Genomic DNA, 16,896 nt, shown 5'->3' with positions numbered 1-16,896 from the left:
GTCCCCAGGCTGGACGACATTATAACGCCTACCAAGAGTACACTCTGAGGGGTAAAAATAACTACGCAAACCTTCAGACGGCAACTTGTCATTTCAGAGTTTCCTCGCCTCACGTTCCAGAAAAACATGTACGCATCAGCAGAGTCTGACAGACGTGAAATAGATAAACAGACAAGTTGTCCATGTGTTGAAACGGTCAGTATCATTGCATCTAGTTGACATTTAGGTGTTGTGAAACCATCTGCTGTCAGCGTGGTATTAATTACCCTACTTGGAAACAGAGAGGCGTAAAATAAAAAGAGCTATGGACGTAGAACATGGCAGCATCGTAATAGCAGCCCCCCACAACGGGATATTTGGTATCCAGACACATCTGAACATTGTTCAGGTCGCTCTCTCACCTGGCTGCCGCCCCCAGTCCCAGGTCTCAATGATAGAGTGATGCACAGATGTTGATGTCTCCTCCTCCTCTTTCTTCTCTTTGTCGTTGGGTTCATCCTTCTTCTGTGTTCCAAAGCAGTCAGTGCAATCCTCTGAAACGATCAAAAGAAATTCTCACCTTAAAGTCGTGCTTGAAAACCCTTTTTTTTTTCCCTCACTAAAGGTTTCTAACTGACTGAAACCACTGAGAAGTATCTCTGGCAGCCATGATGTAGAGCTGTTTAAAGAATCTGGCGCTGCACATCACAAGATACACTGGTTGAGATTCAGTATATTAACAGTTCTTCTTTCAATACTGCGAGCAACGCTATATATTCAGGAATTTTTAGATCTCATTTAGGAAAACTGTGATAGTATAAATGTACACTATAGTATAATAGTATATACCACAAAAATGTATTTGTATGTATTGCAATCATAGGTCTTCATTTGTATTAATTGAAGTCCCTGTAACATGCAACATTTTTTGTGCACTCAAGCTAGGAATTAACATTTGCTAATATCAGCAAAATAATAAAACCTTTGAATGTAAACTATTGATTAAAAAATTGATGTTTTTGACAAATGATAGAGTATCACAAAATATAACAATTCAAGTTTATTGATTTTTTATTTCTTCGCTGCAATCATAAGAGCTTGTTAAATTACCTAAATGCTAAGGAAAGGTGGTTCAATACTTCCTTGTTAGTCTCCTTTAAGAGAGGAAACAACTGACCGACAGCTCACTTTCTTATGTTTATTTGTTTTTGTTTGTTTGAACTCCCATGTTAAGCGACCTTGGGTTTGTTGAAAGGCGCTCTATGAATGTAAGTTATGTGACTGACTGACTGACTGACTGACTGACTGACTGAACTTTCAGAGCCGTATAGACAGAGAGAGTCGCAACATCTCTGTTCACAACAATGCACTTATTTACAGCCATGGTGGATCATGGAGCATGTTGGACCTCCACTGATGCGACTCTCTGTCTATACGGCTCTGGATACTTTGTTCGGGGAGTAGGCAGGGCTGCTCGTCCGCTGTCCTCACCTACGTTTGCAGCGCGCACCTGCTTTCAAACATGTCGTCATCAGCCTCATAAGGACAGTGCCTCCACTTCACTCATCTCCTTTTAAAGGTTTTTCACACCATGAACGGATATCCAACTTTTCGTGAACAATTCTGGAACTAAACCATAACTTCTAATATCCAAACATTCACATCAGACACTACCACTAACTATCCTTGCAACACGTTGCCCAGAAAAGCGCACATTGACCTAATGCTATCAGCCACATAGTAGGTTTTATACCTAGTCTTGTTATTATCCTTTTTTCAAAAGAAAAGGACATGACGCCTCAAGGGATTGTGGGAAAACGTTAACATTTAAAGCGACGCTCCATTGTGTCGTTAAATTAAACTTGACAGGAGTAAATTTTAAGACATAAAAATATGACTATATTGCAGAAATTTCAGTGTAATATAATCATACTGATGGCACTCATGTTGTTTAATATGATTGGAGATAAAGGCGAGAGTCAGCTCATATTTGTATGATTTTTTTAAAATATCAATTCCAACCTTCAATCAGTCAAACTTTATTTAAAGCACTTTTACAAAGGTTAGTGCAGTTCAAGGAGTTAGACAGCTGACTGACAAGCCATTCAAAATCCGGAGTAAATACAAACTATAATGACATAATATTATTAAAATAAGTAAATTAGTTAAAAAATGTCTATAACCCATTGTTATCTCAGCCAGGATGAAGAGGTTTTACATTTTAAATATAAAAATAACAGCACCTCCAGCTGCTCTCAGACCCTTTGCCAGACTCTGAGCAAAAGTGTTACCTCACCAAAGGTTTAAGTCCTGCACTTTGAAACAACTTATGGACAACAACTTAAAGTACCAAAGGAACTAAGGGCCAGTAGTGGTCCATACACTATAAGCGTGTTTGTGTACAGCCAGGCTGAATGAAACAACACAGTAAGAATGCACCAGGTGATAGATGGGCTTTTTCTTTGGAACACTGTAATTTCAAAAGGCAGACACACATCAATGTAATCTACCAGTGCTTCATTTTGTAGCATTATGTTAGTCTGATTCTCTCTTCCTGAGTCTGTACAAATTCTCATTCACATTTTTCTTTATCTTATAACAAGTGTGGCAATTTTTATTATTTGAATGAAGCCTGGCGATAATCTTAACGCAGTCCCTGTCTCGCATATTATCCCTAAACAGCATGTTAAAATATAAAATGCCATCATCAACAGATAATAACTCTGTGTAAATCTGTAAAACAAACAACAGAGGGTTATTTTATGCTGTAATCTGAGCGTGCCATACCTGGGTGAGCTGATTCTTCTCCGTTGAATGTTATCTCCTCATCTTTTACCATTTCATTCCACATCTCACTCAGTCCTTCTGGAGAGAATGCCCGCTGCAAAAAGGGAAGAAGCACAGCACATTTATAAAATTAACTTTGAAAACTACGTGTATTCGCTTCGTAAGTTCTGCATGAGACAGGTTTTTACCATATTATGAGAGGACTGGAATCAGCTGTAATGACCCAGGTTAGCTTGTTTTTGTTAGCATTTTAAAATAACAGGTTCCATGTGTGTAATTTCCCTTTATTTAGATTTTAAGACAATGAAAGGAACCACACATCATCCATCCATTTCACTAGTGGAATAAATCTGTTGTGAAATTTTCATAACCCAGCTCAGAAAACTGACATCAACAAACAAATATGAAAAGCAAAGAAAGTTCCAAGTTATTCAAGGATACATCAGCTGTAACATCTGTGTCATCACCCTTGTAGTACATCAGTCATGCATTACTAGTAAAAACTGACGAGTGGAAAGCCAGCTCTTGCTTTCAGGGATCTAATGTCTTAAATGTCAAAAACATGTTAGCACAGAGTTGACACCAGACAAGACACAGAACACTACAGCAACTGGGGAGAGCTCTAACGATCAAAACAGGATGCCCTGTCCAAATTTAAATCCTTATTTTGTAGTGCAAAGCCAATTTCGAAGTTCAGGGTGAGTCCAGACAGAGTGTAATTTGTGGAGAGGAGCACAGACAGCTTGTTGACAGTGTAATTCATCACAGAGAACATTCAGTATCCACAACTTCTCTAAAGCCATCATATATTAAGATCTCATAATTACAACCAACCTGAGTTTGTTTTCACAACAAGTTTTTGTTTTTCAAATACCATTTCCCCAAACCTACTGTGATTTTGAATGCTCTTTACACAAACGGGAAAAGCATTCGTCTGTGCACCAGACTAGATACAGCTTGCAGGCATATCTTAAATTCTGAGATTATAGAGGAAAATATCATCTCAACTGAAGTAAACACGAGAAATGTTGACAAACTTCGCAGATTATCATACACTGATATCATATCTCATATCTCATGTTATAAGAAAAAGCAGTTGTAGGTTTTTTTTGTTTTTTTTACATGTTTTCTTGCTTATGTACTATACCTGTAAATCTATCTTCAGCCATTTGTCATGAAATCTCAGCTGAGCATCGAGGGTAAAAGATGGAGAAGGCATCTTCCCCTCTCCTCTCCTGGCTGCAAACGCAGCCAACCTGCACAATAATGAGATGAAGGCTGTGTTATAATTAAGGACAAACTTAAAAGTCAAGGTTAGATGAGAATCAGCTGACATTTTACAGGGCTTATAAATCAATGAGTATTAAGATTTAGCCCATGGCATAATAATAAAGTAAGGTTTGACAACATTAGCATTCTCCTTCCCAGGCCTGTTTGCAAGTTCCCTTTTTGATTGAATAAAAACATACCTTTCTGATTAAACATGAAAACTTACAAAACATTACCTTAAACTGGTAAATTTACACAGTCGGGGAATTGCAGTGAAAGCACTGTTAGTATCTCAATGTAAACAAAAAGGGAGCCTAACTCCAGTTAGCAACACATCAGTCAAATCACACGTATTACAATCACAGGTCTTAAATTAACAATCTAACATTAGACATCAGCTCGCTAGGTTACATCCAAATTTAGATGCTTTTATCATAAATGTTTCAGTTGACGTAACGTTACACAAAATGCCTTAGATGGGCTAACCTTTTTATTTATAACTCATCTGCAATTTAACCTGTACTTTTTGTTCTTTAATCTAAAAACTATTATTGTCACTTGAAAGCTGTATTTACCTTGCATTAGGCTTATTAACATAATTAACTCTAGAGTTTGAGGCCAAAAATTTATCCGTGAGTATAACGTTGGGAAGAAAACGATAATATCGTAGCAATAAATGCTAGCAAGGGCACAGTCTCCGATAACCTTCATATTGTGGTTATAAACAGGTTACCACATAATGCAACAAACACTAGTGCAGGGGGTAATATAGCACACTGACACAGCATCAGTACGTTCATAACGCAGCACCTAGTGCTGGGTAACGTTAACATTAGCTTGGGCGCTAAGGCTAACTGCTTAGCCTGCTAGGCAGCTAATACTAACAGAATGTATGCTAGCTAACGTTAAACCAACTCTCATCCTCCAAGCAACTATGAACAAGCTTCTATGACATGACAATAAACCGTACGAGACGCAACATGCCGGGGAGTAGAGCAATGCAACGGGTAACATGTAAATTCTGACAACAAATTTCTAAATTACCTGCGGTCTCTTCTCAAGCTATTCTCGTCCCCTCTCAGCTGCTTTGCTGCATTAACAAGACGTTCATAATGGATTTGATTGACAGTTCGAGGACTGGGGCACGAGGCATGGAAACAAATTACGTAGTCTGAACTCAAAGATTCAATGCGATTGATCTTTACCAAAACAGCCCGCTGGGGCGGGGTTTCTAATGTGAAGGTATCCGTTGGGCATAGATTCTACTCCGCCCGCTGGTGCCGAGTCGTGTAATAAAATGTACGCTCCTTTTGCATTGGAGGCGGGACATAGGAGGGGCGGGGTTGGCCTGGAGTGAAGGCAAAATGTCCGCTAGGTGGCGGTGTGTTTCAAAGAAAGGGTGGGGATGTTTAGGCTATCCACAGAGCATTTTTTAGCTATAGAGTTATATACCAACCATACAGTGTATGATTTTAAGACCATTATTTCATAACGGACTGTATATATTTAATGTCATTGTTAATTTAAAGCCATAAACTAGGTACATTTTATTAAATAGAACAGCTTTCATCGAATAAAAATTGTATAATGATTTTGCTATCATTTGTTATGTTTTGTTCTGTCTATGTGCTGTCATTTTATCTGTGACCATTGACCACCTTGCCGAAATTGGTCTGTCTCATACTGAGAGTCAGTAGAAATGTGGGTTCCTTATCATTTTGGGATTTAGAGAGAGCCATATGTTTATAAATACATTATAAAGTTCTACAGACGCTCCACTACTACTTCTGATAATAATATATTCCTTACAATTCATTTAATTACATAAAGACAACAATTAGTCTTCTTAAACAGATTTTTTTCCTTAAATTTCTTTTGGTAGATTTAATTAGATCATTACTGAACTGGAAATGAACTACATTTTAACTCTCTGCATAAATAAATAATCCACAGGCCTGTCCATGGCATAAATAGTGCCTCTGACTGTATGAAGATAGCCTCTTTCCTGACCTTAAATTAAAGGTTTATACTGTTCATTAATTGTGTCTTATGGGAATGCTACCTTCAGTTTGTTATGAGAAATCTATACAGAGACAGTCCAGCATACAGGTCCTAATGTTACAGACAACTGGATTCCCTGTCTCATCCAGGGCTCCCTTCATGATGGATTATTGACATAGCCTAATAGCATTAAATGGCTGCCGTGTGCAGGTACAGTAGGTGAGGAGAAGCAAGGTGAGCAGATTAAAGTCGTTTGTTAACAAACACTAACACATGATGGAGAAGAATGAAGCTGTTATAATGGAATTACGATATAACTTTGAATAGGGTGACGTATTGTTCGCTGCAATATTATGCTGTATGCTAGTTGAAGTTAAAGTGAGGAGTTTGGTGCTATTAGTAAGCCTGGTTAGCCAGAATTAGGATGGACAATGAAGGTGGCCACGCCAAGAAAAAAGCTTAAAACATGCTATTTCCATGGGGAGGGGGAAAGCAAGTTTTTATTCACGAATGTTAAGGACAAGTGTGTGTGCCTCGTCTGTGGTACCAAAGTTTCAGTCGACAAAAGAATCAACATGGGGCGCCACCAGCAATTACAGCGATGTAAAGCAAGTAGCTCTTGGCCACTTTAGTTTTTTCAAAGTAACTTTCAGATGAAAAAAGCTTGAAGACTCCCGATTTAAAGTAATAATCTCAAACATTTGCACTTAAATAAATGTCTGTTAAGTCACTATCTATCCCCGGATGAAGTAACGCAATGGTGATTCAGCCTATGGCCCACTGATGAAAGCCTTTGCATTTGCAGTATAACTGTGGGTGTCTGTGGCGACATTCGCGACAAATACAACTTCAAAAATGTGTTTTTAAAAAAGTGAAAATCCAAAGAAAAAGAAACCAATTCGAAACTCAGATGAACAGTCTAAAAGGGAAAGCGACCGTCCGCGTCACACATGCATCATTGTTGGAATATCTGGAAGTGTGCTCCCGCAATTACCGTTGATCGCCATATCTGTTGCCAAAAAGAACGAGTCTGCTTCTAAAATCACACAGAATAGTTCAGAGGAAGACTGAATAAGTAATGAGTGTAGGTGAGTCCATCCTGATACAGTCTAGCAATGAGAGAGAGGGAGAACATGTAAAGGGCCTGTTTGAGCTCAGACAGTGACACAGAGTTGTTTCAGTTCATATTTATTAATTACAACTGCATTAAAAGTAAAAAATAAAATAAAGAAGAAGAAGTAAAAAGCTGTTTAATAGCTATGTGTGAGTATTGATTAAAATAAACAGGAATGTATTTAAGTGTCATTTTAAGACTGCAAACTGCATCCATTTTTTCTAGTGTCTCAAATGTACCCAAACTTGGAAGATAAACGTTTGAAAACGCTGTCATTAGAGCCATGTGTATTTTTGTTGTCACTTTAAAACCCTTGGATGAGTGAGACTGATTGAGTTCTATGCAAAAATGACAAAAAAGTTTTCACAGTTGCTTTTTTTGGCATGAATGTAATAGTGAGACGAAAGCCAGAAGGTCGAGTGATAATGTGATAAAAAAGAAATATAAAAAGGTAAATAATTTATCCATTTACTCCCATACTTTTTTTTTTCAAACTAATGCAAAACAAAACAATCAATATTCAATTTGGCTGTTACATATAAAAATGTTTCTTTTCCATGTAAAAACATATCGGACCATCTGCAGACTCATTGTTTAGCATGTAATAAAATTAAAAATAAAACATCTTTTTTCTTATTATCTTATTTTAAATTATTTATATTAGCAGGTTACATAGTAACTAATAACTGTTACTAATAATAGAAAGGCAAAGTTCTTGAAGTAAAATTGAAATGAATAAACTTTAGCTTTGGTCATGAACACTGGAGTTTGTAAAATACCAACCAGCAAAGCACTATGGTACTGGAAAGTCCTGTAAATATGAAGGCCTCTCAATCAGTCTGTCTTTTTCTTCCAAGTAATCAAAGCCTCTTGGGAAATGCGAAGTAAAATGACTCCAACACACACTGTTGTCAGACCACACAGCATGGCCAGGCTGTCCATTAAAGTTAGAGCAGTCCACTCCTTGAAGAGAAGAGCTGAGGCAAGTATCACTGTGGATGTGAACGTCACATAGTATATCGCCTCAAACATGTTAGAGCTGAAACACTCCAGGGCCTTATTGATGAAGAAGAACTGAATCAGGATGCTGACAACAAGTGTCCCCAGCAAACTCAGGAAGAGAGTCAGAGCTCTGCTGCTCGAGGGTCCGTCTCCGAAGACGTCCAGTGCAGCCAGGCCGAGTCCTTTGCTGCTTGGGACGGTAAAGCTTCCCAAGAGGGAACATATGGAAACATACACCATGATGTTTGATTTGCCGTGAGCTGGAGCAATCCACACAATGAGTATGACCAGCAGGAGGACCACCAGAAGGGCGTAAAGTACAAACACTGCAGGATGAGAAAGAATAGCTTCATTTAAAATTAAAATAGTAGGAAGAAAGGTACAGAAAATTCAACTGTATTTATCAAAAACTAAGGTAAACGAAAGTTTAAAAAAAAGAACGGAATTTTGTCACCTGGGTCAGATAGCCTCTCCTCTAACGCCAGTCTTGACGTTACAGTCGCTGCTTTAGGTGCATGAATGATGAGCACAACAGAGCCGCTGCAACATAACACACAGGCAAGCTTCCCCAATATGTTTAAATGCTCCTTCAAGATCCAAGAAGCCAGCACGGCCCTGCATCACACAAAAACAGCATACTGCAGTCATCATCCTGTACTCCAGAGGCATGAACAAGCATCCTATGCGTCGGTCAAGACAGTGAAGTTATATACATGAGACTAAACATAACTGACTGGCATCATGGAAGTAATATAACTTTGCCCTGTATCATTAGAAAAATCATTCATTGTTGACTGGAACAATGTTAGCTGCTTATGTAATTCGGCACATTACATATCCACTCAGATATTATTTTGCAAGCTATAACATTAGTGAGCAAGAGAGCTCATGTTAGCCGGCCACCTGTAAATCAGCTTCAGAGCCTGCTTTAGGCAAAGGTTGCTTTGTTACATCAGCTGATAAAGTCACTTGAGATTGCTAAGCTAGCCAATTTATCAGCCACAGGAGTGTAGATGGTTAGGATGACCTTATCCATCCAACACAGTATTTTTTGCTACGTTTTGAGGTAGTTAGTCATGTACCAAAAATTAAGGTCCCATCATAAATCAATTGCCCTGCCAATGTTACACTTCATTTCCCAGGAATGTTGAGTACATTTTCGTTCGAGAGGAACTGCTTTATTAGATAGAACTTTGTGTGCTTTTGGTGGGTTTTGCCCACTGTTGGTGCTGTAGGAACCTGATGAGAGGCAAGACCTTCACAAGCGCATATAAACATAACATCTTCTCAAATTTCCACAGCATTACCCCAGTTCCTCAAGCTGTAATAGGGCGAGACAGACAGGGAAGGTCTAACTTCTTAAACTGACAAGCTCGAAGATTTCAGTTTCGTTTGCTTGGGTGCCACCTAATGGCGATAAACAGTAGAGGGCACTTCCTAATTTAACCAGATGTATATGGCTGGCTCCCTATGTTCTTTGTTTTTTCAGCCATAGCAGATTACAGATTACTCGCAACATTTACAGAAACCAGAGATGCATCCGCTTAGCTCTGCCTACCCTCTCTGGCAGACTAACCACTGCTGGGTGATGGAAAACGTGCTTATGATATAATGTCACCACAGATACCCAATCAGTACATTGATTTACATGAAAATCTTGGGGATCATTACTTTAAGGTATGTCCCAATCAGTACACGGTACGCAATCTGATACGTTATGTCATAATCTTTACACAATGCAAAGCAATAAACACGTTAACCACTTCACATTGTATATTTAAAGCGGTTCAGGATGGCTTGCTCTCACTCTACCAAAATGAAACAAACAAAAAAATAACTACTTCAAATATATACAAATTAACAAAGAGATAAAGGAAAAAGATCCATTTTACAAACAGGGAACTGGAGGAATTGAATATGGCATTTTACAACCGATTATGACATTTCACTTTAAAACCAAAGTGTGAAACTGACTGAGTATAGGTACAGTTTTTTGCTGCATTTACTTAATGTTGTTTCTAGACTTGCCAAACCATATCACAATGTCAAGCTACATAGATTTAATTCTTTCTCCGACTTACCCAAATAACACTCCAAGAGCTCCTAGTGGAGTAACTATCACAGCAGGGGCCACATTGTACGCCAGAAAATTCCCAATCTGACCAACAATCACTAATTGGAGTCAAAAACAGACGTTACAAACATTCATGGAGAAAAACTGCACACAATGCGATTTCTAACTGTAGGCTATTTGAACTGTGCATCCAGAGTCGATAGAGCGCGCTGTACTCACTGGCTACTGTGCCACTCCACCACACCACATCTGTAAGATACGACCCTCCTGTGGAAAATAGATCGAAGAGTTTAACTGAAATGTGTGTGACCTGCAACGCCATACTCAGCTGAATTGTGTCTGAAATATATGTTTTATGGCCGCTTTTGCTCGTGTAGATATCCAGTTCGTGTCCTTCTGTTTCAGTGTACCTCTTTCGCGAGAGCGTAATATTCCCTTTTTTTGAAGCACAAATGTCGACCCATTGATGAAACTTGATACAACAGCTATTACTATGCCAGCAAGAGGCAACGAACCCCCACTTGGTTCAGAGTCAGTGGTCATTGCAGCAGCCGATAACTCGGTTTAGTTCATCTGCAAAATGACAGGTCGCCTGTAGTCCAACTTTATACGGTTGGAAGCCGGAAGTAAAGCAGTGCGCATGCGCGGTTTCCTTAGCACCCGGGTGCACCATCCATATCAAACTTAGAAGTAAAAGATGTCTATACTCTTTTGCATATTAGGCTCTTTCGAAATGACAGCCGGCTCGCCTCGACAACAGGCGAGAGTAGCAGTCGGGGGAGGGGTCGTACCTATGGCGGATGGATAGTGTCATTCGAAGGATAACCAGGAGAACGAAAAGTAGCAGTCTACCGTATGACGTGACGGCGAGTGCATGGAAGGTCTACCAGCGGCAGCGGCGTACCTTAGAATATACACGCGTGTTCACTAAGCACGTAGCCTTAAGATCACAATATGAAACAAAAGTCTTAACTTAGCATGTGTGAAACCACACGTATTCACAATGCATGTAGCCTTAAGGTCACAATATGAAACAAAAGTCTTAACTAAGCACGTCGCCTTAATTTATGACCGTTTGGAACCACACGTATACACTATGCACGTCGCCTTGTGAACCCCCACATCATAAATACGTTGTACTTTAAGTTATCACTAGATTCCTTGCAGAAAATGCGTGGGAATACTGAAAGCTGAAATTAAAGTGCAAAGCACTGCTAAAAATGTCGAAAGCTGTTAAAAAGATTGCAAAAGCTGAAAGTGGGAAAGTTGAAGGTGATAAACAGGAAGCTAAAGTTGAGCAAGAGAAAGCTGAAAGTGAGAAAAATGAAGTTGAAAGTGATGAACAGGAAGCTAAACTGAGAAAGAATCAGAATCAGCTTCATCTGTGCTCTCAATGTACAGACAGGCATACTAAACAAACATACTAAACTTTAAAAAAAGGAAAAGTTGGACAAGGTGACACACTTAAACACTAAAAACTAAATCTAAAACTAGCCTACTGCAGACTTAGAAAGGAGACAATAGTGCAATGGTGCAATAGAGAGTGCAAAGGTGCAGATATAAATATGGCTGAGAATCGGGTTATGTACAAGAGGTAGATGTTTATATTATTTATAGTGTTGGCTGGCACAGAGAGCTGGGTGAGTTTGTGGGATGATGGTGTTGAATGGCTAGCTGTCCACACACAGGACCCTTACGTAGGTCCCTGGGGAGTCGAGGTGATGCAGGATGTAGTGCAGTCCCATGTTGAACACATCATCCACCGTATTTAAACAATAGACAACTTTGTCCACTAATTAAGGCATGATAAGTATTCAAAATCAAATGCTCTCTGGTAGACCAACCTCTGCTGGCTGATGGAAAATGTGTCACTAACTGGGCGCTTCTTGAGATTTTTTCAGTGAAAGTTGCCACAGATGCACAGTCCATAATAATATTATATACTGCAAATGCAAAGGCTTTCCCCAGTGGGCCACAGGCTCAATCACCATTGTGTTACCTCGTTCAGTGATAGATAGTGACTTAACAGACATTTATTTAAAAGACAATCTTACTTTGAATACATATTAGAATGAATCTCATTTGTCTCTATGATGTGGAATTTCAAATTTAAAGCCCTGTAAAATGTCACAAATAAGCACATTTTCATCTGATTTCAGATTAGGATTAAAAGAAAACTTCGTTATCACACACTAAATTCACTTCAGAGTGATAGTGCAACACCCCACGGTGTCAATCAGAAAATATCAGGCCATTCTGATGTGGAATTTCAAAATTAAAGCCCTCTAAATTGTCATACATGAACTGACAGAAGGAATTGAATTCTACGACATCTACCACTGACCAATTGCCCACTTTCATTTTTTACTTCTGGGCCAATTCATGATTCCTATGCTAAAAAGCCATTTGCAGTAGAATACATAGTTAGCTTTATTTGGAGGGACAGTGTAGTCTGAGGTTGTGTGAGGGGCCTTACTGCTGTTTGCAGACATGCATTCAGAGGCTGAGGAACTTACAGCCGCTTGCACACCTGGCCTTGTAGGAAAGAAAGAGTTTTTAACTTGTCTTGAGTGCTTTGCATCTGAATAGACAGGGACCTCCTTCTGTGCACTTTATTGTCTCTCTCTAGCCTGTGTACTCTTCTATTGTCATTGATCAGTTCTGACCTGTGTTATGTTGCGTTTACCTTTTACTATTCCACACTGTGCTGTGATCGCACCCTGCTGGCTAAGATGAGAGGCTGCTCGCTCGGCAACCGCATCTCCCGTCTCCGAAACTATGTAGCAGAGCAGCACACCACAGACTGGATGTCCAGGGTGGAGGCTTACTTGGAGACATATAAAAAGTTCAAAGTGCCTAAAAATGGACTCGACAAAGAAGGTACAAATATCCAATATGTATTATATAATATAATTATATGATGAGTGTATGTGGAGTGACAATTAAGGGGCTGGCCTGGCACTGTCGCCGCTACACGTGTTGCTCAGGAGACAGAGCGTCACATTGAGGAGACCCTGCATGCCTTCAAGGACGCCACAGACAACACCGGCGTTCCCCGACAGACAGTGCCTGAATGACTGACATCTGGGAAACCCAGAGGAAGCACGTCCCCTGCATCAAGGACCTCGCTGATGCGGGGCTGTATTGCAAGACAGGCGAGGTCTCAAAGGGAGGGGAGGCCCTGCCTGTCTACCGCTGTGCACGTGGCTCTACATCCCTGAAGTCATTTCATCTCCACCTCAACAGGTTCATCCCTGGTAAGTAATAGAAACCCAGACAACAGCCAACAGGCTGGGCCACGTAAATTAAATCACACCTCGTCTGATAAAGTTTCTGTTTTCAGGGATGAGTGAAAAAGCTCTGCACTTCAAACTGTTCCTGCTGTAGGGGATCACTCGGTGGAAAGAGGAGAGGGATCGACAGGGTTCTAGGGCTCCTTCTGGTTCCTTGAGCTACGACCAGCTGCAGCTGTGCCAGGTCAACAAGCTCTCTGAGGAGTTACCCCACATGTCCCTGGTGGAGAGCAGCACTCCTCTTAGAGTATACACTGGTGGGCATCTTCCAGTTTATACCTACTGTAACTATATACGTTGAAATATCAGAATGCAATGACTTCATGTGAAGACATTCTTCGTGATGTTGCCTATTTTTAATATTTAAAATTCCCAGTGAAATGGAAACGGCCTGAGACATCTAACAAGTGTGCCCACTGCGGTCTGCCCCAGACATAATACTTTGGTCACAAATGGACGCCCCAGCAGCATCACTGGGTCTGCCCTGAAGTCAAGAGTGGCCTGACTGCCCAGGAGTGGCTGCAGAGCAGAGCAGCAGGAGGAGGGAGGACTCCCAGCCAGCCGCCTTTAACCCAGCAGGGAAGCAGGTCTGAAATACATGATAACAACAAATGTCACACATGTTAAAACCTGACACACAAAACAATACAATCATAAAAATAGCCTTAGTCCTACCAATTAATCCTGGACCTGGCGTCTCCCCTGCACAGCAGCATGGAATGAGGTGTGCACCTGCCTCACTCCACCAACCTAAATCAAGCATCACAACTCGTGTTCCCACCACAGGTAGACTTATATTCTCTAGACGCCACTAGATGGTGCACCTCCCCTTTTTATTCATACCACTCGCCACAGTAGCTCCTTTCTAATAACGTAATGCTTTCACCATCTAGAGCTTGGAGGAGGAAGGGATGACCTCTGTGGCACCTGTGGACCAGGATTTGGCTGCTAAGGACAAGAAAAGTAAGTGCGTTACCCTCAAACTTTTTGTAACTCTTTTTACTTTTGCTTTTATTTCATGTCTAACATATTTTGTCTGTACAGAGAGGAAAAAAAGGCCCAGTGTCATGACGCTGGTGGACAACTATCCACCCGTGGCACCAGGCGAGACCCATACTACCTACCGGAGAAGGAAGAGGGCCAAGCTGTCGGCGGAGGCAGAGAGAACTGGAATTCGGAGGCCAGAATTCGGCCATGCCAGGAGAAATGGCATAGACTTTTGTTCCCAGGCGGCAGGGAAGTCCCTAGAGGAATTCCTGAAGGAGCAGAAGTCCAAGTCCCATTGCAGCGTGGCAGGGACAAGATGGTGAAACAATGAGCAGGTTGCTTTCCAAAACATTTTGAATGACACCTGTTTGTTTGACCAAATGTTGGAGATGTTATTTCAATAGTGATCTCATTAATACATCCTATTTCCCAGACATAACAAAGACCAGCAAGACACGGGCTGCAGCAAAAATGTCTGCCCATATAAGAGCAGGAAGCCATACACCTGCCAGTTGTGTTGAAAATATTGGTCGAGAAATTCTGGCCACACAAACTCGAGGGAACACGGTTCTGCTCAGAGGCAAATGGGGGGCAGCCTGTGGCACAGTGGCTGAAGGAACAGCGGGAGGCACAGAATAAGTGAAAGGTATTGTATTAATATGATCATACTACATTTAGCTGCCATCTGTAGGTCAAGCACAGTTTACAGGATATTTGTGTTATGCTCACATACTGTATAGCATGAATTGAACTAGATCTTTTTACTCTCCACCAGACCTGCAGAGGAACGTGGGGGCCCTGCAGAGGATGGCCTGCACACACCCCAGAGGATGGAGGAGTACTTTATTACTTTATAAGTACACTGATGTTTACGCTACATACATACTGGTGTACACCACACAATAAAAAAATTATTTATTAGAACCATTGCTGTGTCAGTGTTATGTTTCTACTCTCTTGAGTGTATGTGTGTGTGTGAGTGTGTGTGTGTGTGAGCGTGTGTGTGTTAATTGTTTTGTTTTTAATTCAAGTTTATTATTTGATTTTTTACTTAAACTGTGTTTTTGTTTTTTAAAAAACTCCTTAAAAAAGAAAAACAGCACTGACTGATATTGTTACTTTGTCTCACCATCAATTAACCATTTACAAGGAATATATATATTCAGTTATATTAATTAAGCATAATAACATGAGAGGGAGTGATGTTGTACTGAATATCATCATGACTGCGATTTGCTCGTAGGCACGAGGCCGCAGACAAAATCACAGCCATGATGATATTCACTACATCACAACCTGGAGTGTGATTAAGTTAAACAAGCAGCAAATAGTAGTAAACGGTAATTATCAAAAACAGATTGTTTTTTGCTCCACTAACTCAACTAGTTCCACAACTTCACTGAATCTTGACTGTTGTTGCTAAGCAACCCAAACATTTTCCTGCACTCTGTCTACAGGTCACCACAGATCAGCTACTTTGTGTGATGTATATTTATCAGTTTGATGTAATTTATAAAGCAACCAGTGAAATAAGAGCCTGCTGTGTGATTAAGAGGTACCAGCTTGATCAGTGTAAACATACACGGTCTGCTGTGATGTTAATTAACAGTATTCAGAACACCTGACTGAGGCAGTGATACACAGAGTGGAATGTCCCAGTGATGTTGTTCGCCACTCATGGAATGCCTCTTGTCCAATCAGATGACTTGGTCAGAACTATGTGTTGTATAATGACCAATCACGTATCAGCAGGCTGCGGCTTAGGAAGTAAAGATATGCCTCGTGGAGAGCAAAGGCAGGCGGTAGTACGTAATCCATCTTAATGACATTTCGGCCCATCAGCGGCTATCTGACGATGATTTAGCTTCATATTAATCTCTGTAAACAGTCATCTGCATGCTAACCGCTAACAAAACGTTCTAGAGCGTAAATTCAACTTCAGATAAATTCCCTTGATGCTGTGTCACGAAGGCCGTTAAGCATTTAGATTCCCCGACTTCCTCGAATGCAACAGAATGTCATCCGACCTCCGTTCAACAAACTTCTAATTTTTAAAGTAGTTTTCTTCTCTTGAGGAAAGACCTGAGTCATGATGTTGACATTTCGGCAAAGGTAAGACCCTTTATTCAAAGTAAATCACAAGAAAATGTGGTTCTTTTTCTATATAATGCAGCACGTGGACGTTGTCGTTGATAGCTAACCGGCGGCTCATGTTCACAGGTGACCCCAGTATCGTCGTCAGACTCAGCCATTAAAGAGATTCTCATTAAATTGGCTCTGAGTCTGACGACAGACGGCAGCGTCCAAGAATCCCCCCCTGAAGAGAAGCCCCACAGCGACACAGATTTTAGCCAACAGACATTTTGATACATATATTTCACGTTCAGAGG

The 16,896-nt window shown here is 40.5% G+C and overlaps 2 protein-coding genes across 4 annotated transcripts in view; both read right to left on the bottom strand.

Annotated features, from left to right (window-relative positions):
• Positions 1 to 5,134, bottom strand: part of herc2 (HECT and RLD domain containing E3 ubiquitin protein ligase 2) — a 61,832-nt gene extending 56,698 nt beyond the window's left edge. For all 3 annotated transcript variants that reach the window (XM_069679325.1, XM_069679328.1, XM_069679327.1), the window contains exons 1-4: positions 5,080 to 5,134; positions 3,914 to 4,022; positions 2,767 to 2,860; positions 402 to 533 (exon numbers count right to left, since the gene is read on the bottom strand). In XM_069679325.1, the coding sequence (XP_069535426.1) occupies positions 402 to 533; positions 2,767 to 2,860; positions 3,914 to 3,985 (298 nt within the window). In that variant the 5' untranslated portion in view covers positions 3,986 to 4,022; positions 5,080 to 5,134. The remainder of the gene's footprint in view (positions 1 to 401; positions 534 to 2,766; positions 2,861 to 3,913; positions 4,023 to 5,079) is intronic.
• A 2,113-nt stretch (positions 5,135 to 7,247) lies between these two features.
• Positions 7,248 to 10,801, bottom strand: nipa1 (NIPA magnesium transporter 1). Its single transcript, XM_069680405.1, has 5 exons — positions 10,637 to 10,801; positions 10,446 to 10,493; positions 10,234 to 10,324; positions 8,607 to 8,767; positions 7,248 to 8,478 (listed from the first exon to the last, which is right to left on the bottom strand). Exons 1-5 carry the CDS (start codon positions 10,767 to 10,769, stop codon positions 7,985 to 7,987), a joined length of 927 nt encoding a protein of 308 aa, XP_069536506.1. The 5' UTR covers positions 10,770 to 10,801; the 3' UTR covers positions 7,248 to 7,984.
• Between the last annotated feature and the right edge of the window lie 6,095 nt (positions 10,802 to 16,896).

The sequence above is a fragment of the Semicossyphus pulcher genome, unplaced genomic scaffold (genome assembly GCF_022749685.1).
Source record: "Semicossyphus pulcher isolate SPU_LCO1_2020_fin unplaced genomic scaffold, fSemPul1.0.p SCAF_4, whole genome shotgun sequence".
Lineage (NCBI taxonomy): Eukaryota > Metazoa > Chordata > Actinopteri > Labriformes > Labridae > Semicossyphus > Semicossyphus pulcher.
Note: the sequence above shows the minus strand (reverse complement) of the source record. Positions and strands in the feature narration are given on the sequence as shown.

Bases quoted from the DNA above. Each gene is read 5' to 3' on its own strand.
- nipa1 (XM_069680405.1), bottom strand. From the start codon at position 10,769: ATGACCACTGACTCTGAACCAAGTGGGGGTTCGTTGCCTCTTGCTGGC. The intron at 10,494-10,636 runs GTACACTGAAAC...TATTTTCCACAG, and splicing joins ATTACGCTCTCGCGAAAGAG to GAGGGTCGTATCTTACAGAT. The intron at 8,768-10,233 runs GTAAGTCGGAGA...TGTGTGATGCAG, and splicing joins GCTCTTGGAGTGTTATTTGG to GGCCGTGCTGGCTTCTTGGA.